Below are 27,779 nucleotides of genomic sequence, written 5' to 3'. Positions count from 1 at the left end.
ATATGCTAGAAAGGCACAGCCATTCAGCAGTTGACAAGATAGGACCAGTAATGTCATGTTAACATCCCTGATCCCTCATGATAAACGCCCTATGGCCACACCTCTTCAGCAGCAGTCTTTTCACTAATCTACAGGAATGAAGCATATTGCTCACTGTGACTGCTGTTCACAATCAAAACTATTTATAAACAAGAGACTGGTTGTTCTGTTCCAAAGCCCAATCAGGAACACAGAAAAGGACCAGTATTTAAGTAATATTGTGTAGTATAAGTCAGAACATACTGAGATCAGCAAATATTTTGGTCCAATTGCTGCCCCATCCTAACCCCCAGGAAAACAGAATCTACATCTAGTTTTTTTTTTTTATATATTATATACACACACATATACACACACACATACATACATATACATACATACATATACATACACACACGTTTGGGAACTATAGTTATCTGAGTTACTATGAAATCCCGGACACAAAGTCCCTAGCTGTTTTACAAATGTCAGCGTCATTTATAAAATAGAATTTTTATCCTGGATGTGCAGATATATTGTCAAAACCTTCCAAAAAATTATTGCATCTCCTTGTATTAAGGGTGAAAACCCAAAATTAAGGACGTATGGCCAAGATTTGCAAAAGTGACTAGTGATTTTGGCGTGCCTCCATTTTTCTCTGCCCAATCTGAGACACCTTAAAGGGGTCTGATTTTCAGAAGTGCTGAGCAACCACTCAGAAGTCAAGACCCTTTAAAGGTGCCTCAAGCTGGGCACCCTAAACCACTACTCATTTTTAAAATCTTGAGCTTTTTCCATTTAAAAATAAACTATGTTTAAGTCAAACCAATAGCATTTCCAAGGTACAGAGTCGGAGTGTTCAATACAGTCTTTCACACTTATTTTATGCTTACTTATTACACCCCTACCTCAGGTGATGGGGTAGCGTACGCTGTGTATGGGGGAGGAGCTGAGGAAATTGCAGTCTGATCGTACATCACTTCAGAACCAACATAGCCCTAAACATTAACAAAGTAGACAGCAGTTATTCACTTCTTTACATACAAGAGAACAGACTAGAATATGGACTAAACATACAAGTAACCCAATAGTAAACTGAAGTGTTCCTAGAATTCCTGAGTATATTTATTACTGACAAGTGTCACTATCACTACACCATGCCTATGCTTTAAATGAGGAGCTTTATTACAGTAGCACACAGTACAGACACCAAGCTTGTAAGGTTTTCTATATAACTTCATGGGGTGATCCACAGCAGGAAGAAAGAGGTGAGAGTGCATCACATAATGCCGCAGCAGGAGACTGAATAGGAGCAAAGCTTCAGCCAGATGGCCAGGTAGGAGCCAGCAATGCAGATCAGCTGCTTGAATCAACTATTTTTTTCCCTCTAACTCATTTTATACCCCTTACCTTAATGTTTTCAACTGATAGGTTATTGTTTTCTTGTTCAGGTTAAATTGATTAATTTGTAGGTGGGGAAGGAGTATTCTTCTCATACAAGTTCATATATTCTGCTTTCAGTTGCTCTGGAGTAATTCCACTGAGCTCAACGGAATTATACAGAGCAACTGAGTACAGATGTTAGCCTATAAGGATCAAAGGTAAAGATCACAGCTGCACCCAAACATTTCATACCAGTGACTTAAGCGTCTCAGCAACCCACGTACTTTGCCTACAAATAAGACAAGGACCAGAAAATAGCAGATCTATATTTAAAAGTCCCCTTCCTTCAGCTGTTTGTAGAAACACACACAATTTAAAACATTACACTGCAGCTATTTTTAGAAGCACCCTCTGCTGAATCTGTGTCCCTTCTAAAGGCAGTGAGGAGGGGCGGGGAAGTAACTCTCACAATAACCACTGCAGATTTCCAGTGGTTTGTTTATGTTTCAGAATGGCCTTGGGTGTTTTCCCCTTGTTGCGGCAATGCACAATGCTGCTCCTATTCAACCAGAGGTTTTCCATAAGAAAAAGGCTAGCTTGATATCTGTAATGCTCCCATAATAAAAATATTCTCTCCCTTCCTCCTGCAAACAAACACACACAAGTAGATTTATACACACAAGGACTTCCATTGAACTCATGGGACTACTCAGGTATGTGAGAGTTTGCAGGATCAGAGCCTAAGTGACCCAACTGTCAGAATTGGGAAGCACCCAGCCATCCCTACTGAAGTCAGTGGGTGCTGCTGGATACTCAGCACTTTTGAAAGTATGATCACTGAGATGCCTGCAGATGGACTTTGAATACTTCAACTTCTTTTTTATTTGAAATCTTATCCTAGAGGCTTAACAATAAATAGCATCTGAAGGTCACTCTCTAAGGCCTCATCTACACTCATGGCAGTTTGTAGTATATATGTAGCATCACACTGCAGTGCAAACTGGCTGTGTCCACACTGCAGTGCGTAGCTACCATTAGCAGTGAAAGGCTCTAGCAGCAGGGAGCTGCAGGAGTCTTATCCCCCTGCTCAAGTCTTTCACTGCAGTGCAGAAAGGCTCCAGCAGTGGGACACTACTACATTGCTAAAAATAGCAGTGTCGATATGGGAGGCACTGCTTGGGCATGTAGAGAGCCACACAGGGAACATAACTCAAGGTTCTGTCATGTCTTTACTTGCCAAAGTAGTGCCTCAGCATCTACACTGCTATTTATACCCATGCTAGGGGAGCGTGCAGTGTATGTACTCCACATACCACCATAAGGGTAGACATAGCCCAAGACGTTAGTTAGGGCATAATTTGCAACGCTGATGGCTACCAGTTAGCTTCAGCATCGAGGTTACTGAATGTTTACAAAACTCCCTATATTTTTGAATTCTATGTGCAATGACACTGATTCAAGGGTAAAACAGGAGTTCTGCACCCTCTCTGGTTTTCACAGGTTCATTCCTTTGCCCTCTGTTTAACACCACGATGCAGCATAATGTGGCATTCTGCACTGTAAACCAGTTACTTGGTACAAGAAAATAGCACGTCTGCCACACTACAAATATTATTTTAGGTATCCAAAAATACAAATTGTGTGACATGATAGGATGTAGCAGCTATTGTGGCAACGTGGGTGCCAGGACTATGAAATAAGCCTTTGGATGCAGTGGTCATTATTTCACAATTTAATTTAAGTATTTCAGAGACCTGGTATCTAAGGATATATCTACCTTGCAGCTGAAATGTGTGCTTAACGCAGGGATAGACAAAACTTGTACCAGCTCAGCTTGAACAAGGGTGCTAAAAACAGCAACACGGATGTTGCCAAATTAGCAGCAGCTTAGGCTCACCACCCCATTACAAGCCCACCCAGCCCCTCAAGTCTGTCCTCGGGTGGCTAGCCCATGCCACCACCTGTGCAGTAATGTCCACATTGTTATTTTTAGTGTGCTAGCTTGAGCTGAGATAGCCCAGGTCTGCCTACTAATGCTGGGAATCGCACCTCCCAGCTGCAGTGCACATATCCCCTTTATATTGCTCTTTTCCAATTTGGGGAAAGCTATTGCCAGAAAGTGCTCTATGAGCCAGCCTCAAAGAAAGGCAAAAAAAAGTGAGTCAATGGCAGAAGTAGGATGGCTAGGCCTTCCAGCAGAGCAAATGCCACAAGATGCAAGGGTTTACAACTGAGCAAAGATCTGTATTTACAGATGAGGGAGTGAATAAGCCATTTTTCATTAGAACGAAGCTTAAGGTACCAACAAAAGGGTTTTTATTCCGTTTTCCAGGAAGTTTACGGTGGCAGTATTTAGATACGAGATAGAACATTTGACTCAAAAGACACATACAATGTTAACTGCAAAACACAAACTATGCATTTCAGCATGCAGTTATCCAGTTTGAATACATGCATGAACCATTTTTGCTGAAGCCCAAGTTTCTGAAGTTAGTTCTATACAGTATGAGTTCCACAGAACTACATAAAGCAGCTTGCAAAGGCAGATTTTGCATCTTCTACAAGTGAGTCTAGCAACTGTGTAATATCTACATAAATGTGGATGCCACTCATTTCAGCTAGAGGCTTCTCTACACATACACACACCCCACCATCATCTGGCTTCCCTGTGGACTACCCACATCTAGATGGACCTGATCCCAATAGGTAGCGAGAGCTTGAGACAGCCAAAGTGTATCTTTTTCAACTACAAAAGAATTCATGAGTGCCCACAGTCCCGATCGATGCTCATTCTTTGTCTACAGATCAGCCTTTTCCCCATAACAATGCTTTCTGAGACTCCTCCTTCAATGAGCCTTACAGCACAGTAGCTGCGGCACTCCAAAAGATCACTCTTTGCCTTTATCTAGTATGCACGGACACAAAACCTCCTTCTACCAAAGTTGTGGGCACCAGATCCATGATGCTCATATACTCCTTTCTGGCCCAGGCAACGTGGGATAAAGCACAATAATTCAAATGGGTTCTTGAAGACAGTGTGAAGGAAAATTGCTAGGCCACTGACTGCCACTCACACACAGTCCCTCCCTACTCCATCACTATGGAAACATTCACAGTACTTACTGCATTTGTTCTAGCATCCTGGAGAGCAATTTTCCATGCCCTGCAAGAAACATTATTTAATGGATAAAGAGATACTCCACATTTCTTGTAAGGTTCTGAACAAAATATAGTTTGCCATTAAAATGTACAGCAGGAGCCAAGTGATATGGTGGAAAATGTATTTCAAAGTTGCTGTGGGTGAAGGTAGCCTAAAGTTAAGGTAGGACATATGCACAGAGGGATTGCAGGAAGGAGGTATTAATTCCTCTGTACAGTCCATAAGCTATGGCAGGAGTAACGTGCTGTTTTGGGGCTCCTTGTTGTTTGAATACAAAGAAGGACAACAAAGAGCCAGGCATTAAGACGCAGGAGACCTGCAGCCACACGGAGGACGGGGCATCACTACTAAAATAACAATTTGGAGTGGAGGGAGGGAAGGACACAGATGTGTCCCCACTATCCCTTGTGCCAAGGTGTAACCTAAAAAGAAGGTGGACAAGAGCCCATATCAAAGGAACATTCTTCCTCTCAGCATTCGCCAGTATGCAGCTACCTTGAGGAATTCCAGAATATTTGGGGCCCATTCTTGGGCTACAAAGAGCTAAGTACAGCATATTAAACAACATTCTTTGGAAACTCACAAGCAGTCATCTGCACTCTCTGCACAGAGGTTGATTGTTTTCCCATCCCGACAAACAATCTGCAGCAAACAGTCTCTTGGCTTCCCCTCTGGGGGCTGGAAATCTACTCCAGAAAAAGAAAGCAAAAGATTTCCATTTAATATTTTGGAAAACAAAATCTTTAACTTCTTGAAGATTCTAATTAATTCTCATTGTCTCAGTCCTTCTGGTCAGGTTTGAATAAAGCAATGAGCTTGAGTTATACAGGTTTTGGTCTCCTACGGCACACATACACTGCGATAAAAGACCAACAGCATAGCTGCGGGTGGCCTGGGTCAACTGACTTGGACTGTGGGGCTAAAAAATTGTGATGTAGACATTTGGGCCCAGGCTGGCACCCGGGATCCCTCTCATGGGGTCTCAGAGCCCAAGCCCAAATGTCTAGACCACAATTTTATAGCTCCACAGCCTGAGCCCTGCAAGCCCGAGTCAGCTAACCCAGGCCAATCACAGTGTAGACATATCCCTAGGGTAGGGGCTCCATCAGGACAGGAGACAGTTACTACAGCTTAGACTGGCTGTCAGTCGAAAGCCTCTTAGGGAAGGACTCCGGCCTACCAGCTTGGATTTCGTTGTTACTGTATATAAAATGTTAGGCTAAAGGTTCTGTTAGAGACAAAACTGCATGCACAAATCCATCTTGTCCAAGTGGGTAAAAGAAATAAAATACAGGCAAACACAGATTAAACTTCTTCAAGCTCTCTCCTACCTGAAATCAGAAGCTGCCTGCACATATGGCATCAGCTCAGGAGACTCCAGCAATTTTGTGCTTTAGGAGAGATGCAACAGTTTTTCAGACCATGAAGCCATTTGCAACTTGAAGCCTCAACCAGTTTTAAAACAAACACACATCTTGAATTTAAAAAGCTGCAATGATGAAGAATCACTTACCTGTTACTAGACCAAGCAGAACACCAGTGTTAGAGAGTAATGATGTGCTAAGAGCACACTAGTTCAGTGAGTATATCCTCTCCTCAACAAGAAAGACATGCCAGCCTTGCTGCCTACCAGGGAAGGTCATGCTAAAATCTGGGGAAACATATTCATGGGAGTGGATTGCTAATCAACCTGATCCTTCTCAACTGGAGGTCTTAGCCCTGTATTGCCTAATACAGCCACAAAGGAGCTGAGTCAGCCAGGAGTCCACATTCCAAATCACTAGTCAGGGCGCTATAATCCCATTTACAGGCAAGGAGACAGCTGGATAAGGCCCCATGCACAGGGCTCTGCATAAGCAAAGGCCAGCCTTGTTCCCTGTGTGCTGGCTGCACATTGAACACAATGGCAGGACAGAATGCAGAACAAAAGGAGCTGCAGCCTCCCCAGGACACCGTGGAGAGCACCAGCCTGAACATTACCTGTCACTGCTGTGTGTGTATTCCTTGCTGGATTGTGCCAACTGAAAGGGTGTTTCTTTACCAAATAAATACACTCTACCGCTGGTGTCCTTCTGGTCAATCAAGTATCAAGTGAACAAGTCTCAAAAAAAGTGGGGGGTGCTAGAAATGAGCTTGCTAGTACTTGGATGGGGCCATCCCTCTACTTCTCTTTTCTCCTCCCAAGCCTCTGGACAGTGCCAACTCCACAATGTCCATCAGAAGCGCATGACATCAGGTGCATCAGCAGTCTGCTATCCATATCCCCAATTCACTTCTGCTATAGTCAAGTATCAGAGGGGTAGCCGTGTTAGTCTGGATCTGTAAAAGCAGCAAAGAATCCTGTGGCACCTTATAGACTAACAGATATATTGGAGCATGAGCTTTCATGGGTGAATACCCACTTAGTCAGATGCATCCGACGAAGTGGGTATTCACCCACGAAAGCTCATGCTCCAAAACGTCTGTTAGTCTATAAGGTGCCACAGGATTCTTTGCTGCTTCTGCTATAGTGCAGCCCTTTACTCAGAGTATACGCCAGCAGAATCAGTGTCATATACCACAAGTTCATCATCACTCGAGTAGTGTTTTATACGTGAATTGTGGCAAATGTCAAGATGATCTACCACATGATACAATGCCGTGAGAAGCCACTCCCTTTATTCGTTTACAGGTATGGAATCAGGAAAGAAATTTTAAAAATCAAAAAGCACATGTTCTACCTCGGCATTCATTTCCCACTCTGATGTTGATGCAGTGCACTCGCATGTGGACTTTATCCTCTATGTCATGCCGCTGCTGATCGTCATAGAATAGCAAATGGCCATCAGACCATAGGTCAAACCAATTCTTCTTCCAACGACGTAAAATAGTGCCTAAAAGAATGGAGAAAGTCACTTCTGGGGGCACTGACTGGAAAAAGCTCGCGACTAATATGGCCAAAGCAGCTTTCCAATTTGACCCTTGGAACAAGGTATTCTGAGGGTCCAACAGCTAATTGCTAATTCATTGTGCATCAGGAAAGCTCAACTTCAAAACAAAGGGACAAACAGTGTACAACAAATAATGCACATGATAGCTAGGCCTTATGTGTTATTTCTTATTTAACGATTAGTGTTATGATTGCAAGGTTGATTTTTTAAGCTAACAACCTAATGCTTCAGGATTCTAGCATGCTAGTGACCAAGTACTACATGGGACCAAGTGAATAAGCAAAGGCTGGTAGTTGTCCAGTAAATTTTCCAAGCTCCACTTATAATAATCCATTTGGTTATGTTTTTATTTTTTTCCACAAAGCATTACTTACAGAAGACGACTACCAAACCAGGCGTGCTCCGCTATAGAAATGCCTATGTTCCCATTATTGTAATCCAAAAGGTCAGATGGTGATGCTATCAAAATAGACCATTTCTTTTGGTCCAATATCCTTGAGAACATCCTTGTAGAACTGTTTAAATGGGACACAGAGAAATATATTTTCCCCCACTGATGGTCTATAAGAGAAACCGATACACACAGCCAAACTGTCTGTTGGGGAAAATAGGTAAAAAGCCCATCACTCACTTTGCCGAAGCAGCCATCCACTCTTCACAAATGCCATCTCCGTTTACTCTAGGGTGAGAAAAGAAGAAAAAGGGAAAGAAAGACAACCATAATTTTCAATACATTGCAACAATCAATCAGGGAGAGGAATCTGTAGGCATCCTGGCTAGCTGTAACACCTTGGTGCATCTAGCTGATGTGTGCCCGAGAGTGTCTCCTTCCTCAAATGCATGCCCGTTGAAAAACTACATGGCTGGGATAGTCTGACCCATTTAAGAGTGATCTGCAAGGGTTACAGGAAGACTCTCCAGATCATCTTTTGGCAGCTGCGAAGATACCCAGTAAAGATCAGTTAATATTCCACAAACTTTTACACTATTAGTGAATGCAATGAAAAACATCCTATGATGTTAGGAGGTACTTTCACTAGTAGTGACCTATTTCTGTTCTTTACTAAGTCATGTTATCAGACATACCGATGAACACAATATGTTGGAGAAGAGTCCACATGGCTGGGAAATCATGCCTCATAATCTATTAGATTTCTTTGAGGGGCTCAACAAGTATGTGTATACGAGTGATCAGATAAGTAAGCAGTCATGGGATAGGAGGGAAAATCCTTGCACAGACCAGTAACTGGTTAACAGATAGAAAACAAAGGGTAGGAATAAATGGTCAGTTTTCACAGTGGACAGAAGTAAACAGTGGGACTCCCCAAAGATATGTACTGGGACCAGTGCTTTTCAATATATTTATAAATGATATGGGAAAAGGGGTAAATAGTCAGGTAGCAAAGTTTGCAGACGATAAGAAATAACTCAAGATAGTTAAGTCCACAGCTGACTCTGAAGAATTACAAAGGGGTCTCACAAAACTGGGAGACTGGGCAAGAGAAAGGCAGACGAAATTCAATAAGTGCAAAATAATGCTAATTGAAAAACGTAATTCCAGCTACACACACAAAATGATGGTGTACGTTAGCTGTTATTACTCAAGAATGATCTTGGACACATCATGGATAGGTCTCTCACATCCACTCAATGTGCAGCAGCAGTCAAAAAAGTTAAAACAATGCTAGGAACTATTAGGAAAGGGAAAGAGAATAAGATACAAAATATATTGCCACTGTACACCCATAAAGCCACAGTACACCCAAACCTTGAATATTGCGAGAAGTTCTGGTTGCCCCATCTCAAAAAAGAAATACATTCGAATTGGAAAAAGCATAGAGAAAGACGACTAAAGATATTAAGGTTCTGGAACAGTTTCCATACGAGGAAAGATTAAAAAACTGGGACTGTTCATCTTAGAAAAGAGACTGAGGGTGGATCTGTTAGAGGCCTACAAAACCATGAATTTTGTGGAGAAAGTGAATAAAGAAGCGTTATTTATCCTTTCATATAACACAAGGATCGCCCAATGAGATTAACAGACAGCAGGTTTAAAACAAAAAAAGGAAGTACAGTAAATCCTCACTTAATGTTGTAGTTATGTTCCTGAAAAATGCGACTTTAAGTGAAACAGTGTTAAGCGAATCCAATCTCCCCATAAGAATTAACGTAAATAGGGGGGTTAGGTTCCAGGGAAAAAAATTTTTTGCCAGACAAAAGGCATTATATACATTTTAAACAAGCAATTTAATACAGGTACTGTACTATAGTTGGGAGGTGCCCCCGCCTTACCCTACACAGGCACAGCCCACTGGCACTGGAGATGAGGCAGGCAAGGAGGCTGAAGGTGCTGTAGGCTAGGAGAAGCACATTGCGCAGCAGCAGCAGCATCCCCTACTCTGCAAGCACCAGGGCGGGCTCCACCCTCAGCCCACCCACTCCCCCCCTTCCTCCAAGCTCCCATCCTTGACCTGCCTCTTCCCTTCCCCGCCACCTCCTCCCACTTTACTTCCCACACTGCGTCCTCGCTCCTCCCCCCTCCCTTCCCTCCCCTCTAAATGCCGCAAGCCAGCTGATTGCCGTGGGCAGATGGCAGGGAATGGGGGTGGGGGAGGCGCATGCCAAGTCCTCGCTCCTCCCTCCTGCCCGGGGCAATCAGCTGGCTTGCAGCATTCGGGAGGCAGGGGAGGGAGGGGGAGCCTGCGCGCCAAGTCCTCGCTCCTCCCCCCTCCCTCCTGCCCCCAAAACGCCGCAAGCCAGCTGATTGCCACGGGCAGGAGATGGGGGAGAAGGGGGAAATGCGCTGATCCGCAGGGCCTGCTGGCAGGCAGGAGGCGCTGGGGAGGGGGGCATAGGGAGGCTGCCAGCTGTGGAGAAAGCAGGCAGCGAAACAACGTAAGAGTGGAGCATTGCACAACTTTAAATGAGCATGTTCCCTAATTGATCAGCAACAAAACAATGTTAGCTGGGATGACTTAAAGTGAGGAGTTACTGTACTTCTTCACACAATGGAGTGTCGACCTGTAGAACTTGTTGCCAGGGGATGTTGTGAAGGCCAGAAGAATAACTGGTTTCAATTAAGAATTAGATAAATTCATAGAGGATACCTCTACCAATGGTTATTAGTCAAGATGACCAGAGAGACAACCCCATGCTCTGGGTGTCCCTAAGCCTCTGACTGCCACAAGCTGGGAGTGGATGAGAGGGGGAAGGATCACTTGATAGTTGTCCTCTTCTGTTCATTCCCTCTGAAGCATCTAGCACCAGCCACTTTCTGGAGACAGGATTCTGGGCTAGATGGACTACTAGTCTGACCCAGTATGGCCATTCTTATGTTCTCGATATTAAAGACCAGTTCTGAGTTTCACTTGAACTGACAAAAGCAACACATTCCCAACTAAAACTGCTACTTGCCACTAGGAGAGGTGAGAGTCAGCAGGTGACTGAGAATGATGTCTTCATTCCCCAACACGAATCAATTTCGTAACTGTTCCCCTGGTTTTCATGCCACTCTATGAACTTCCTCTATTCTACTTCTCAAAACTCATACGCTACATCACCACCCTAACTTCCCCATCCAGTCAGAACTTCCAGCCGTGCCCTTCTTTCAGTCCTTGCTGAATGCCTGCCCCAGCTATCCACCCTACAGAAAAGCTCACCAGGACAGAAAGGACATAGTGTAATGTTAATGGGAAGGGGAAGAGTTCTCCTTTATGACCTGTGTTGTCCCATATCAAAACTGTCTCCATCTCCCTCCCAGAGGCACTGTTGTTCCTGAACTTGCACCTATTTAAAATGAAAAAGTTCTTATTTCTCTTTAGCTTTCAAGTGACACTATAAAATGCTTGATACTGCACATAAAGGACACTACACTAAGCCAAGTTCTATCGCACATTATACTCAGCTGCTGGGCTGCTACATTCTGGATTTGGATGCATGATAAATTGAACAAACCTCAAAAGGAAGTGTAGGGAGGGGGGATTTTGTTTTATAACTGTGAAGAAGTAGGAAGCACAGACTGTCTGTGTGGGGGAGGGGAGAGCCAGAGGTTTAGGTGAGTGTCAGGAATTCAAACTGTGAGCTGAGCCTGGCCTGGGGGAGGGGAGGAGACACCTCTGGCCAGGGCAGACAAAGGAAGGAGGCGGAGGAGAGAGGAGGGGCCGGAGAGGACTGGGAGACGAAAGTGGGCTGGAGAAGAGAGAGGAGCAGGGAGACCGAGCTCTGATCCCCGGGGGGGGGGGCTGTGAGGCCCCCCAAGATGGACCGAACCGGGGGGATCTGGTTATCTGTGCCTGCAAGACCTGTGTTGGACTGTGTTCCTGTCGTCTAAATAAACCTTCTGCTTTACTGGATGGCTGAGAGTCCTGGTGAATCGTAGGGAGCACGGGGGTGAAGGCCCTGGGTCCCCCACACTCCGTGACAACTGGTGGCAGCGGTGGGATCGGCGGCACCCCGTGGACGGCGCTTCCTGCAGTAAGTGACTGGGGAGCAGGAAAACGAAGGGGCGATTCACTCCTGGGCGAGTGTGGCCAGAGAGCAGGACTTTGCAGTAACAGGGTCCCCCGGGGGATCACAGCGAGCGATCCCCGGGGCGGAGGAGTCTGCAGCTCGACCCTGGCAGAGAGGGGGTGACCTCAAAGACGGGCACACGAGGGGTCCCCCTGGAACCCGTGGGGAGCGGCGAGCACCCCGGCCTGTGAGTGGCCAGCAGGAAGATGTATTCCCAGAAGCACAAGTGGGAGCTGGTGGAGCTGTGCAAGCAGGGGGGGCTGCGCCATGGGAAGCTCACCAAGGCCCAGCTGATTGCCCGGCTGGAGGAGAGATCGCAGGAATGAACCGGTCCCTGTCTCTGAGGGAAGCAGCCGGGCAGATGCAGCGCAGGCACCAGTGTCTGTACCCGCTGGGAGTGGCCAGTCGGCGGATGAGGGCTCCTCGAGACCCCCCACCCCTAGGCCTAGGGGGAGGAGGAGCCCAGCTACGGAGGGCACCGTGACCCCCCCGGCCAGCAGGGGATCATCCCGGCGACGCTCGGCCTCCGTGGAACTCAGGCGGCTGGAGTTGGAGAGAGAGATCAAACGGATGGAGATGGAGGAGCGTAAGGAGCTGAGGGCATATGAGGAAAGACAAAGCCAGCGTGAATACGAGGCGAGAGAGAAGGAGAAGCAACGTGAATTTGAGGACAGGGAGAAGCAACGTGAATTCGAAGCGAGAGAGAAGGAGGAGCAGCGCAGACATGAACTGGCCCTGGCCCAGCAGAACAACAGTAAGACCCCGGCTGCGGTGAGTGAGGGGGGGCCCAAGCCTACAAAGAGCTTCGATACGAACTTCCTGGCCCCGCGTAAGGAGGGGGAGGACATAGACACCTTCCTGACGGCCTTTGAGAACGCCTGTGAGCTGCACCAGGTTGACCCTGCAGACAGGATCCGCGCCTCACCCTTACTGGACTCCACCGCCGTGGAGGTGTACAGCCGAATGAGAGGGGAGGAGGCGCGGGACTACAACCTGTTCAAAGAGGCCCTGCTCCGCGAGTTTGGGCTGACCCCGGAGATGTACCGGAAGAGGTTCCGGGGTCAACGTAAGACCCGGGAGGTCACATACCTGCAACTGGTCAACCGGGCGCAGGGGTACGCCCGCAAGTGGACGGCTGGGGCCCAAACCAGAGAGGACCTGCTTGACCTAGTCGTACTGGAGCACCTGTATGAGCAGTGCCCATCTGACCTGAAGCAGTGGCTGATGGACCGGAAGCCGGAGAACCCGCAGCATGCAGGCCGGCTGGCCGACCAATACATGGACAGTCGGGCGGGGGATGGCAGGGAGGAGTCTCGAAGGAGCAGATCTGCCTCAACGCAGAGAGAGAGTCACCATGGGACCTCCCAGAAGGAGCCGAGGGAGGGCCCCCACCAAAGGGAAGCATCTGGCGTCAGGTCCAGCCGTCCCCCTCGAGGGGACCCACGAGACATGGGCTGCTATCAATGTGGCCAACCGGGCCACGTACGGGGCCAGTGCCCCAAGCTCCGGGACAAACTGGGCAGACCAACCCCACACCGGGTCAACTTGGTAGCGACCCAGCCGGATGAGGGGCAGCGGTCGCACGAAAGGGGGGTGGGCCGCGTACCCCCTGCAAAGGAGGGAGGGGGGCCCCGGGTCGACCCCTCCGAGGGGCTGGATGCTCCCAGCCCTGAGTTTGGGGTTTACAGGGTGGGCACGGGACTACCCCTCCGGAGCGAGTGCCTTGTTCCCCTGGAGGTAGACGGGAAGGAGGTCACTGGGTACTGGGATACGGGCGCAGAGGTGACGCTGGCCCGGCCGCAGGTGGTGGGCTCAGATCGGATGGTGCCCAACACCTACCTGACCCTGAGGGGTGTGATCGGGACCCCATTCAAGGTGCCTGTCGCGAGGGTACACCTAAAGTGGGGGGACAAGGAGGGCCTCAAGGACGTGGGAGTGCACCCACATTTGCCCACGGAGGTGTTAATGGGGGGGGACCTCGAGGACTGGCCAAGTAACACCCAGGGTACCCTGTCCGTGAACCGTAGTCAGGGTCGACGCAGGGCTCTGCACCCTGACCCCGGGGAAAGTACTTTGGCCGAGACACCGGACCCTGACCCGGTAGGGAGGGAACGCCCAGGGACAGGGCTCAGAGAGGCTGTGGCCCCGGACCCAGCCGGTGAGAGAGGACAGATCCCCGCCCCTGCCCCAGCGGCTGAGTACCAGGCCGCGGTGCGGGGAGACCCCTCCTTGCGGAGGATAAGGGACCTGGCCAGCCTCGGGGGGGGACAGACCATGGGACGAGGTGGCCGGAAAAGGTTCCTGTGGGAGAAGGGGCTCCTGTACCGAGAATGGGCTCCCCCAGGGAAGATGGAGTCAGGGGGGATCAGGAGGCAGCTGGTGGTACCCCAGGAGTATCGCCGCCAGCTGCTGTGCCAGGCCCATGACATTCCCCCCTCTGGGCACCAGGGAGCCTGGCATACCCAGCAGCGGCTGCTGCAGAACTATTACTGGCCTGGGGTCTTTGCCCATGTCCGGCAGCACTGCCGCTCCTGTGACGTCTGCCAGAGGGAGAGGAAGGCCCGGGACAGGGGGGAGATGGCTGTAAGGCCCTCGCCCCGCCCTGAGGAGCCTGTCCAGAGGGGGGCCCGGGTCAGAAGGGGGGCTCTGAACCGAGAGATCCCGAATCACAGCCCCCCAGACTGGAACGTGGGGAGAAGGCCCCAGCCCAGGGTGCACCCCAGGGGTATTGGGGTGGGGAAAGGGCGCGGGCGGCATAAGGTTGTAGGGGGATCCGAACTTCCCCGGGTCACTGGCTGGAGTGACCCCGCTCAGTTCAGTCTCGGAGGGGGGAGAGGTGTGAAGAAGTAGGAAGCACAGACTGTGGGCTTGGCTACACTTACAAGTTGCAGCGCTGGTGGAGGCTTTCCAGCGCTGCAATTAACACCCCGTCCACACTTGCAGGGCACAACCAGCGCTGCAACTCCCTGGTTGCAGCGCTGGCTGAAAACCCATCCGGGTTGGGGTATAAGGAGTGCAGCGCTGGTGACACCAGCGCTGCTCAGCAGGTGTGGACACTCACCAGCGCTTTACCTGTCCTCCAGGGAATAAGGAGCTATCCCAGAATTCCTGTTCAGCCACTCTGCACATCAGTTTGCACTCTACTGCTCTTGCCTCAGGTGACCCGCCCTTTAAATGCCCCGGGAAATTTAAAAATCTCCTTCCTGTTTGCTGCAGCCAGGTGTGGAGTGCAATCAGTTAATCAGTTACAGGTTACAGGTAACCATGCCTCCACGCGGCAAACGAGCCCCAGCATGGAGCACAGGTGAATTGCAGGACCTCATCAGTGTTTGGGGTGAGGCGTCTGTTCAGGCACAGCTGCGCTCCGGCCGTAGGAATTACGATATCTTTGAGCAGATAGCAAGGGACATGCTGGATAGGGGCCATCAACGGGACGCACTACAATGCAGGGTGAAAGTTAAAGAGCTGCGGAGTGCCTATTACAAAGCCCGAGAGGGGAATCGCAGATCCGGATCCGCCCCCACGACCTGCCGTTTTTACTTGGAGATGGACAACATACTTGGGGGTGACCCCACTGCCAATCCCAGGGTAACGATGGACACTTCTGAGCAGGCTGGGGGACAGGAGGAGGAGGAGGCTGCGGGGGGGGGAGAGGAAACCGCGAGTGAAGCTCCTGGGATGGGGCAGAAAACGCAGATTCCTGGAGGCATGCAGCCAGGAGCTCTTCTCAAGCCAGGAGGAAAGTACCCAATCGCAGCAGCAGCCAGCAGTTGCAGAAGGACAAGCAGAGGAGCGGTGTACCGGTAAGCGGCTTTTATTTTCTGGGTGGAAATGTTTCTGGAGAGGAAGGGGGGTTATGGATGCATGCATGGCAGCGTCTAGATGTGGAATAGCCCGTTGATGTGGTCTATCACGTCGCGGTAATCTGCTTCAGTTATCTCAGCAAAAGCTTCATCCAGAGCGTGGGCAATATGCCTGCGCAGGTTTATAGGCAGAGCCACTGTGTCCCTTGTCCCAGTGACGGTGACGCGTCCGCGCCACTCTTCGGCCAGGGGGGGGGGGACCATTTCTGAACACAGGCACGCCGCATAGGGTCCCGGGCGGAATCCACATTGCTCTAAAAGAGCCCCCCGCTGTTCCCTAGTGACTCGCAGTAGGGAAACATCTTCCAGGATTAAGTCCTGTGAAAAATGTTGGGAGACTCTTTAGTGAAGAGATAGGGAGATAAGATCACCCCTGCATCTGCATCTTCACTCAACCCCTCTAGCACTCCAGATTGTCTGTCTGTCAAGGAAGTTTTTTTCTTTTCAATAAAACAATTCTTGGCTTTGAAAACAGTCTTTATTATAGCAGATAGTGAAAGACACCTTAGCCCAGTAAAGAAAGAGGCACTGCAAATCATATTATTATTATGGATAATAGAATAACAGTGTAAGCAGTGCAATTCACTCCCATGCAAGGCAGCAAACATTACTGTTGGCTTTCAGCCTCAAATTCTTCCCTCAAGGCATCCCTAATCCTTGAAGCCCTGTGCTGGGCCTCTCTATTAGCCCTGCTCTCTGGCTGTGCATATTCAGCCTCCAGGACTTGAACCTCGTGGTCCATGCCTCACTGAATGTTTCACCCTTCCCTTCACAAATATTATGGAGGGTACAGCAAGCGCTTATAACCGCGGGATGCTGCTTTCCCAAGTCTAGCTTCCCATACAAACATCTCCAGCGAGCCTTTAAACGCCCAAAAGCACACTCCACAGTCATTCTGCACCGGCTCAGCCTGTAGTTGAACCGGTCCTTGCTCCTGTCAAGCTTCCCTGTATAGGGTTTCATGAGCCAAGGCAGTAACGGGTATGCGGGTCTCCAAGGATCACAGTGGGCATTTCGACATCCCCTACTGTGATCTTCCTGTCTGGGAAAAAGTCCCTGCCTGCATCTTCCTGAACAGGCCACTGTTCCAAAGATGCGTGCATCATGCACCTTTCCAGGCCAGCCTGTGTAAATGTCAATGAAACGCCCGCGGTGATCCACAAGCGCCTGGAGAACCATAGAGAAATACCCCTTACGATTAACGTACTCTGATGCCAGGTGGGGGGGGGCCAGAATAGGAATATGCGTCCCATCTATCGCCCCTCCACAGTTAGGGAAACCCATTTGTGCAAAGCCATCCACAATGTCCTGCACGCTCCCCGGAGTCACAGTCTTTCTTAGCAGGATGCGATTAATTGCCTTGCAAACTTGCATCAAAACGATTCCCACGGTCGACTTTCCCACACCAAACTGGTTCCCGACCGACCGGTAGCTGTCTGGATTTGCCATCTTCCAGATTGCAATAGCCACCCGCTTTTCCACCGTCAGGGCAGCTCTCAATCTTGTGTCCTTGCGCGCAGAGTGGGGCGAGCTCAGCACACAGTCCCATGAAAGTGGCTTTTCTCATACGAAAGTTCTGCAGCCACTGCTCGTCATCCCAGACTTCCATGACGATGTGATCCCACCACTCAGTGCTTGTTTCCGAGCCCAAAGCGGCGTTCAACGGTGCTGAGCATTTCCGTGAATGCCGCAAGCACTCTAGTGTCACACGCGGCAGACAAATCCATATTGATATCATTGTCGGACTCCTCACTGTCACTTTGGAGCTGAAGGAATAGCTCGACTGCCAAACGTGTTGTGCTGGTGACACTCATCAGCAGAGTCCTCAGCAGATCGGGCTCCATTTGCCACAGAAATCGCGATTCACAGAGAGTAACAGAAAGACACTCACAATGGCGCCAAACGCTGCCGGAATGAATGCTGGGATGTGAAGCGATGCACCACGGGGCGCTGGCAAACAGGAAGCGGAATGACCCGCACACTTCCTTCCCCTTCCCACAATACTCAGCGCCAAAACGGCGCCAAAACGGGACGAGGTGTTCTGTGGGATAGCTGCCCACAATGCACCTCTCAATACAGCGCTGGAAAGTGCTGCAAGTGTGGCCACACTGCAGCGCTGGTAGCTGTCAGTGTGGCCACACTCCAGCGCTGGCCCTTACACAGCTGCATGAGCAGCGCTGTAACTCCCAGCGCTGCAACTTGTAAGTGTAGCCAAGCCCTGTCTGTGTGGGGGAGGGGAGAGCCAGAGGTTTAGGTGAGTGTCAGGAATTCAAACTGTGAGCTGAGCCTGGCCTGGGGGAGGGGAGGTGACACCTCTGGCCAGGGAGACAAAGGAAGGAGGCGGAGGAGAGAGGAGGGGCCGGAGAGGACTGGGGGACAAGTGGGCTGGAGAAGAGAGAGGAGCAGGGAGACCGAGCTCTGATCCCCGGGGGGGGCTGTGAGGCCCCCCCAAGATGGACCGAACCGGGGGGATCTGGTTATCTGTGCCTGCAAGACCTGTGTTGGACGGTGTTCCTGTCGTCTAAATAAACCTTCTGCTTTACTGGATGGCTGAGAGTCCTGGTGAATCGTAGGGAGCACGGGGGTGAAGGCCCTGGGTCCCCCACACTCCGTGACAATAACACACAGATGTTTTGACTTATTTATTTTTAAAGGGTTGGGTTTTACTCACCTGGCTGTGATTCAGACAGAGCAGCTAGAACAAGTGTTGTTTTTTAACTTGCAACAAGGTCAATCCTTCAGGTGCAATTTTTTAAACTTGTAAAGTAAGACTATGAAAGACACAGGAGTTTAAAAGAGATTCAGACCCCTTTGAACCTACTACTCAACATTTGCTTGTTACAAAAGTACACAAAAAATGTCCATTAAAGGTCTCACTGATTTGGCATACTTCAACAAGTTTGCTGTTCTCTACCCCTTTCCAGCTGAGAATCTAAAAGAGCTTTACAAAGGAGACTCAATACCCTTGTAAATTATGGTAACTATCCCCTTTTAGAGACGGGGAAATTGGAACTGCTACCAAAGTCCTGTCATTATAATTTGTAATTACAGATGCAAAAAAAAGTGCAAAAATAGCTCCAGTATCAGCTGCCCTCCCCCCCCCCCATGTACTCTCTGAATTTAGAAGGGAAAAGTTCTCTCAAGCAGAGACTCTTTCTTCAGTTTTAGCTCAGATCCATTAATAATATAAAATTATAAGCCTTACCACACATACCAAAAAAAAGGTTTAAAATGGAAGTCCTAGTGAGCACTTAGGTAATGCTTTACTACCCAGTTCTTACAACAAGATTCTAAAATATTCTTAGCCCCATAAGCATGAAATCTGCTCCTCTGCCCCTTTTCTGATCTCTAAGTGCACATTCTCAAGTGTCAGGCCTCATGCCTTTACTTATCCCCAGGTGTAACTCTGCCACTCTCAGACCAGGCCCCAGGCTACAGTATCCTGTGTATCAACTGTTCTGATCCTAGCAGCAGGTCCAACTGAGTTTGAGCAACTGCTACTGCACCCACCTTGATCTCTTCAGCAGTCTGTGACCACAAGCATATACAGTGACCAGAAACCCTTCTTAAACTGTTTATTCTAACAGCAGAAAAAAGCATTTATAGAAAAAGAATTTTAAACCAACCAAGTCTACAAGAATGTCTCTTACCTGAAGAAGAGCTCTATGTAAACTTGAAAGCTTGTCTCTCTCACCAACACATGCTGGTCCAATAAAAGATATCAGCTCACCCACCTTGTCTCTCCAATATCCTCAGAGTGACACAGCTACACCACCACTGCATCTCTTACCTAAAGGCTTACCACCCCCAGTTGGTAACCTAAGCAGGCCTCACTTCAGACACCCCTATCTCGGTGTCCCTGGTTCCCTCAAACAACTTCTGCCCCCTTGAGAGAGTGTCCTCTTTTAAACTGTCCAGAACCTTTTTTTATCTCTAGTGTGTGCAGGCCTTTTCCTATCTGAGCATTGTGCCTTAACTCTCGAGTGTCTCCTGAGAAGTAGCTTATCTTGAGCCATTCTTTCCCTTCCTGCTTGGTTTTTCCATACAGCCCCCTTAAATCACTAAATCAATATAATCATTCAGTAAATGTCCAATAACCAAGTCAATGCAGAATATTCATAATTATTACAGAGCAGCTCCATGCCTGTCACAATTCGGTCTACAGGAGGCTGGCACAGCTTACCTGCAGGATTCCAGATATTCTGTTATCCAGGCAGGAAAGCCAACAGAACATACTAGAGCAGTTTCAGACATTAAACATGCATAAAGGAACATCACACGATCAGGCTGGGTTACAACATAAGACAAATTGGAGTCATTTAAGGTTTTACTATATACATCAGTGTTTCTGAAGGACCGGTGCGTGGACCGCTGCCAGTCCCTGAGATCTCCCTGACACAATTTAGGAAGTCAGCAAGAGGGACCCTGGTATCAAAAAGGTTGAGAAACACTGCTACATATGACAGACAGTTGACGAAATTCCTCCTAGGTGAGAGCCCAGTTTTTAAAACGAGGGGGAAAAAAAGTATGACGCACTGCATTACAAGAGGTGCTTGAACATACTCTTGTATTTCTTAGTAGCTCTGCTAGGGGTGTAGAGAGATATACTGAAATGTGTCTTAACTGCAGTTTTGTATTCTTTAACATCAAGTGGCTAATTACCGTATTACAACATGATCAAAGACTATGGAGAAAGGCAAACTGCTGGCAGATGATAGCCCAGTCTAATTATTGTATTCCCAGGACTATTAATAAAGAAAACTGCTCCCACTGTAGACAGTCAAAATTCTGGAAGTTTGGGATGGTGAGATCAGCTTCTAGACAGGCATTAAACTATGATGTGTATTTAAAAATAACGCTTTTAATTACAGCTCGCATTTAAGCCATCTTGCTAGTTCATTGATTAGAACCCTTTGTAAGATCATAACCTGCTTTAAACCAGCTCATATCCTGCTTTAATGCTAGCTTAATGCCAGAAAACATACTTGAATTACACACCAAGGCTCCAAACCTTCATACATTTTTACAATTGCTGTTTTTTATGCACTGCTTTCAACTGGACTAAGTGTATGTGAAGATAATCAATCATGCACTTAAGACTTTGCAGGATCACAGCTTAAATTCTCACAATTGTAACAACAGCATCAATATGTCCCAATACACGTTAGCTATGCCATCAGCATCACAAATGCACCTCTTTTCCAGCAAGATATCAACTGCTAGCATTGTACACAGAAACTCTTTCCCAGCTAATTCCTAATACTGGAAAATTAGCAGTTGTTGGCATATATGTTAGAGCCCTTCTATTTTATTACCCTTTGGATGTGTTTTGTATTAGTGGGTCTCTTTAAATGGGGGAGGGGGAGAATATATAAAGTGACAAATTGTAACTGATCACGTTAACATGAAATTGAGATCAGGGGTTCACAACCTTCCCCCCCCCCCCCCCCCACGGAGCACTTGAAAATTGCTGAGGGTCTCAGTGGACCACTTAGCGATCTTTCAAAATGTTGTTTGTACCGTTAGCCAACTATTGTAAAACTCTTTGGATAAAAAACTATATAAAAAAATTACTTTTTGTGTTCTACAAATAAAAGCACAACTCATATTTTAATATCTGTAGTCTTACCTTTCTAATGTGATGGATATGCCCTCTCCCACCCTGCCGCAGCAGCCTCCAAACTGGGGCAGGGAAGGGAGGGGGGGGGAAGGTCTCTCCCCCACCACAGCCGCCACAGAGCTGAGGCTGGGAAGGAGGGCCATCTCTCCCTGGCAGCCGGAGCCCTGGAGCTGGAGAAAGACACCTCTTTCCCTGGCCACCGCAGCCCTGCACATCCCAAATTCCCCCCACCCTCCCTCTTCTCACCCAACTACTCCCTCCCCTCCTTATTCCCCTCCCAAGGCCACCACCTCACCTTACATGTGCGTCTTCTCCAGGTCCAGGCACGTAATTAGTGAACCCAAGCCACTAATTAGGTGGGTGGTCCTCTACTCTCTTGTGTGTGGTTGCCCAGGTGCGCACCTTAGAGGAAACTATCCGCTGACCACCTGAATGGAGCTCGCAGACCACAGTTTGAGAACCTCTGATCTAGAGGTGACCGTAGTTTACAGCACTCAGAAAACACAAGATCAAGTGCTACTAGATGCTCTCCATATTTACACTTTATTGCTGCATAGAGTTCTATGGCTTATCTGGTCATGCTAATCACTTCATTTTCTAAAAAGAGGAAGAACCAACAACTTCCTTCCTCCTACCTAAAATAGTTCTAAAAAATACCCCAATTACTGTAGCATCTGTGCACCTGATGATCTTTAATGTACACCCTCATGACACCCATGAGGTACGGCAGTGCTATTATTCCCATTTTACAGATGGGGGAACTGAGGCACAGAGAGACTAAGGCCCAGATCCTTAAAAATATTCAGTCTCCTAACTTCCACTAATTTCAATGGAAGATAGGAGCCTAAATACCTTTAATGATTTGGACCCAAGTGTCTTGCACAAAGTCTCACAGAAAGTTCCATGCTAGCACCCTACCCATGGACAACCCTTCCTTTCTAGAGCTTTAAAAGCTCTAATTGTATTTAAGCTTTAAAAAAGAAAAAAACACACACACACACAGACACAATTTTCTCCTGCATGTGAAACATTTACTATTGAAATACCAATCTGCACATAAGGGACAATCCTGTGTGGTACTGAGTGCCCTCAGTAGTTATTAAAGTCAACTGGAGTTCCAACAGTGAACTCTCATGAAATCCCACTGACTTCAGTGGTCGTAAGTGTAGTGTCAGGCAATGAGACAGTCATTGCTACCTTAGAAACATACCCATACTGTTAGAATAAGATAGCGTTACTCCCCATGGTAAAGCGCAGACATGTTTCTTCCATCAACTGTTTGGTTTTTTTTTGTTTGTTTGTTTTAAAGGAGAGACCAAGAAACCTTTTCTTCTGAACAATTAAAAGCTACATATAAAGTTTAGTGGAGGACTGCTTTTTAAAAAAAAAGTTAAGCCCTGTAGAATGTCCAAAAGTGTATCATACAAAAAACTGTTGATATATCACCATGAAAAAAAACCAAATCCAATGGTTGGACAGCAACTGATGATGGTGATAACATTTTCTATTTAAACAATATTTTGCATGTAATCTCATGTATGACAAGTTATGTGCTGCAGTAAATTAAAATAAACTAAACAATTTAATTAAGTGCATGACACTTACTACCAGTGTATACAAGGATAAAAATCACACAGGAAGGTAGAATGTATTACTGTCAGCACATAGATGGGAGTACCACTACAATCAAACAGATGTTCTGCCCTGGACCTCTTGTATGGAAATATTAAGTTTTGAGAAGAAATACAATTTATGCATTCAGTCAACAGTAAATTTAAAGATATTTCCAAAACTGTAAAAGCTAGCTTGATAGGATCAGTTATAATGGAGTAGTATTTGCCTTAAGTTAATGCTTAATAAAAGTGCAACTACTACATGAACACAGGATTTAGAACAAATTGGGACGTTTTCTTGACACCTGTGATAAATGAATCAATCACTGAAATCTAAAGGCAATAACGCAATGGTGCTCTGCAGACACTGGACATGAATTAACAGCAGCAGAACTGAAAAGAGCTATGGCTGTCCCACACTGTGAAGATTAGCAGCATTCTTCCTCCTCCTGTTTGCACATGACAGCTTTCTTTCCAGAAAATGTAAATATAATCCAGAATATCCAATAGTCTTTTTTGTAAGATTTGTACTATTCCCAGGAGCAGATTTTTAAAACCTGCGTTCCCTACTTGCATCTGCTTTTGGGAGGGCAAAGAAAAATTACAGGGACAATTAATAAAATTAAGATGGCAATGGTCCCAATTCTGCAGCTGGATCGCAGTGGGAGTTTGGGCAGGGGTCTGCCAATTCAGACCTAACTGCAGGATCAGGTCCCAGATACCCAATTGTTCCCACCCATTAGATACATACACATCTCAGTAGTGTTAAGTGTTCCTGTGAATGACTGAGGATGGAGAATTAAAACAATATAATGAAGGGCAACCAGAGCGAGGCTGGTCTGAAAATCAGGCCCAGAAAGACCTAGTTACAAAAAGAACAGTTTTGGAATTACGCTAGCACTGAGTCTGGATAGTTCACAAGCCAGTGCCTACCCTATCTTGAGGTGGGGGGTTTCAGGCTTAACAGCAGCATTCTCCTCCCTAAACTTGTGTCGTCATCCCCCCCCACACACACGCCTTCCCCCTTCTACCCCACCTCACCGAATAAGAGTTATAGTGCCAAATTCAAACACCAGCTATGTCCATTGAAACAAGTGGGAATACTTTGCCTTTTAAACTTCCCAATCCTGCAACTGGCTACATGTTGGCAGACTCAAGCTTGCTGAAGTAAACATGCTCCACGCAGAGCCACTTTCAGGATCTAGGCTAAGATTAGAAAGGGCAAAAGTCATCCAATTCAAAACTGCTAGAGACTCACAAGTCAGAGCTCAGATGCAAATGACTCAGAGAAATAATATCCCAGTTACTTCCCTGTCCAATCCGCCCCCTCCATTATGCATTCTTGCTTGTATTACGTGGCTGTGTTTCTCTACTGTTACCAGAAATGGCTTATAACTTTCCACTATTGAACAACTCATACCTCTGCCATCCTGGCTATACTAGGACTATGCCTTGTCTTGCTTTCTCCAGTCTATCCACAATATAAAGCTTACAAAGCATTCAAAGTCTGCACCGCTTTTGTATTCATCCAAAAACATGTCTGGACTCCCTAACCTCACCAATTATATACAAAGCTATAAACACCTAAACCTGAATGAAATTGTCTGCATTTTTTTTATTTCAGTGAGGGAAAAAAAAAACCAGATAATTCAATTTCAGTTTGAAACCAAAAAAAAAGTTTTCATTGGGCCACCAAACTGAAAAATATATTCAATCAGCTCTACCTGATGCCCTCAATTTAATCACAAGTTTCACAATATTTGGTGATTTTCTTAAAGCCCCAGTGCTGGAATCAAGAAAGTGCATGAGAGTCTCAGGTTTCATTAAAAAGGGAAATTTCTAGTCCTCATGGTTGAGGAGAAGCTTGAAAAAATAAAGCAAGTGTAACCGAAAGACTCAGAAACCAGAAAACAAATAAAAATCCTCAAATTTAAAATCAGGAGGCTGGTTTTTTTTTAAATAAGGCTCATGATTTTTTAATGGGTGGCAATACCACACTTTACAGACATCTCAGACCCTAGGACCTATTTGGATGACCTCAGCAGAAAGGGCATGATTCTCTCCCCCAAAAGGCAGTGACAACACTACACTAAGGCCAAGTCTTCACCCGGATCGGAGGTCTAGTGTAGACGCGATAAAATTGATCTCTGATCACGCTTCCCGTCGACTCCACAACTCCAGCTCACGAGAGGTGGAAGCGGAGTCGACGGGGGAGCGGCAGCGATCGACTCGCCGCCATCCTTACAGCCAGGTAAGTCGACCTAAGATACACTGACTTCAGCTACGCTATTCACGTAGCTGAAGTTGTGTATTTTAGGTCAACCCCCCTGCTAGTGTAGACCTGGGCTTAGATTATGGGCAAGGAATATTATCCTAATAGGTAACATGCTGGAGACAAGAGGCCTCTTCTTTTCAGTTAAGCCACATAACATCAATTGAAGTTTCTATTCTGTTTGCTTACCAGACCCACCCTAACGCTTCCTCAGTGGAGTGGGAGATTCTTTCAGATTTAAAGGGAGAGAGGAAAACTCTCTCTTCTGGGGGAAGGAGGAGTTGGCTGCACTTAGTAGACAGTGGTGTTGTAGCCACATGGGTCCCAGAATATTAGCGACACAAGGCAGGGGAGATAATATATTTTATTGGGTCAACTTCTGTTGGGGAGAGGCACAAGCTTTCCAGCCACACAGTGCTCCTCTTCAGGTGTGGCAAAGGTAGCTACCTGAAGATAGGGTGACCAGACAGCAAATGTGAAACATCAGGACAGGGGGTGGGGGGGTAATAGGAGCCTATATAAGAAAAAGACTCAAAAATTGGGACTGTCCCTACAAAATTGGTACATCTGGTCACCCTACCTTTAGAAGAGCTGTGCGTGGCTTGAAAGCTTGGGTCTCTCCCCAACAGAAGCTGGCCCAATAGAAGCTATGACCTCCCCCGCCTTGTCTCTCTTAGTTCAAGCAGACCCTTGGCGTCTCCCTGGCTTGGGTCTCTAGCTGCTTCCCTCTCCCTGCGCTCTGCCCCGGGGCCAGCCCCGGCACTCAGAGCACCTGCCGCCCAGGAGCTGCAAACCTGAACGAAGCCTGCCAGCCGCGCTGCGGGTGGGTCGGGTCGCTAGGGATGATCCCTGTGCCCCAGCTGGGGGCCCGGAGCGGCGCGGCGCAAGACGCGCCTTCAACCGCGGCTGGTTACAAAACACCGCCTGCCCCCGGGCAGCGTCTCAGCGACCTCGGCTCATCGCGCCCGCCTCGCCCCGGCCCCGGCACCGGCTCCAGGCAGGACCGCAGAGCCCCCGCCGCATTGGCCCAGCCCCCGCCCCGGGGCCCGCTCCCACGCACCTGCTGCTTCCCTCAGAACTGACGCGCAATCCCCGCGCAGGGCGCCCCGAGCTCCTTCCTGACGCTCACTGCGCTCCTGCGCTCATCATCGCCCCTCTGACGTCAGCCCGTCCTGTGATCCGTGAGCTCATCTGATCCTACTGCGCATGCTCCGGGGGCGGCTGGGAGTTGTAGTTTCCAGGGGCGGGGTCAGAAGGCCCCGGGCGCTGCCAGCTTCTGTGCACGTGCTAGTAACCACACCCGTGCCCACGGGCCAGGCAGCCCGTTGGATCGTCGGGAGCGCGAGCGCTGGGTGGATGCTGCTGTAGGGTTCCTTTTGCCCGCAACTGAAACAAAAGCACGGGGCACTTTTCTCCCTCACTTTCCCGGGAGGCAGGCACCAGAAATACTGCAGGGGTGTGTTTGGAGCCTACCATTCTCCTGGATTTCAGTTTAATATCCTGAGACCATGATGCAAGTGGCTGCAAGTTTTCCAAACCAGTGTGTGAATGGTGGGACGTGGCTTTATTTTTTTCCATCCTTGCACTAGTGAACAGGGAGAGAGAGAGGGAGTTGCTTCATTTATCGTATACTGTTCATTTTACATTAAAAAAAACACGTTATTTAGTTGCCCATTTCAATGAACTCTGTTCTAGGTAACTCAATCTCACCATCCCGGCTTCCTCTGAGCACTTTGAGCTGCATCTCGGGTGTGGATTTGGGCCCCATTCACCAAAGTATGCAAGTAGGTGCCTATTTTTAAACATGTGAGTTGTCTCATTAAAGCTAGCCAGGCACATACATATGCCCTGGTTCAGCAAGATACTTTGGTTTAGGTTACACTTGTGGTGGCCTCTTCCCTGACAAAGGTGTTGAACATATACTTAAGGCCCTACCAAATTCACAGCCATGAAAACCACATTACAGACCATGAAATCTGGTCTCCCTCATGAAATCTGGTCTTTTGTGTACTTTTCACCCTATACTATACAGATTTCATGGGGGAGAGCCACAAGGTGGGTGAGGTAATATTTTTAATTGGACCAACTTTTGTTGGTGAAAGAAACAAGCTTTCAAACCCCACAGAGCTCTTCTCCTGGTCTGTGGAGCTCAAAAGCTTCTGTCTTCCATCAATCAAAGGTGGCCCAAACAAAGATATTACCTCACCCACCTTCTCTCTGTTTGTTTTAGCCGCTTTAAAGCTTGAACTCTTTGAATCTCAAGTTCTACTATCATAAAAAAATTATCTGACCTCCCCCCATAATTTCCCACAACTGTGAAAATTAAAAATTATATATAAAAAAGCTTACAAATAAACAATTGATATTACAGATCAAAGTTATAAAAAAAATAAAAATTGCATTCTGCCAAG

The 27,779-nt window shown here is 47.5% G+C and overlaps 1 protein-coding gene across 3 annotated transcripts in view; it reads right to left on the bottom strand.

Annotated features, from left to right (window-relative positions):
• The window catches only part of PLEKHB2 (pleckstrin homology domain containing B2), a 33,497-nt gene extending 6,953 nt beyond the window's left edge, over positions 1-26,544 (bottom strand). The window contains exons 1-6 of one of the 3 annotated variants that reach the window (XM_039488726.1): positions 26,429-26,544; positions 8,123-8,170; positions 7,282-7,434; positions 5,145-5,250; positions 4,525-4,564; positions 927-1,016 (exon numbers count right to left, since the gene is read on the bottom strand). In XM_039488726.1, the coding sequence (XP_039344660.1) occupies positions 927-1,016; positions 4,525-4,564; positions 5,145-5,250; positions 7,282-7,434; positions 8,123-8,159 (426 nt within the window). In that variant the 5' untranslated portion in view covers positions 8,160-8,170; positions 26,429-26,544. Of the gene's footprint in view, positions 1-926; positions 1,017-4,524; positions 4,565-5,144; positions 5,251-7,281; positions 7,435-8,122; positions 8,171-26,162; positions 26,284-26,428 lie in introns of those variants that run through there. The other 2 variants (XM_039488728.1, XM_039488727.1) reach the window with 2 other exon arrangements.
• Positions 26,545-27,779: the final 1,235 nt, after the last annotated feature.

This window comes from Mauremys reevesii, linkage group 9 (genome assembly GCF_016161935.1).
Source record: "Mauremys reevesii isolate NIE-2019 linkage group 9, ASM1616193v1, whole genome shotgun sequence".
Classification (NCBI taxonomy): Eukaryota; Metazoa; Chordata; order Testudines; family Geoemydidae; genus Mauremys; species Mauremys reevesii.
This window is presented reverse-complemented; position numbering and strand designations above follow the sequence as displayed.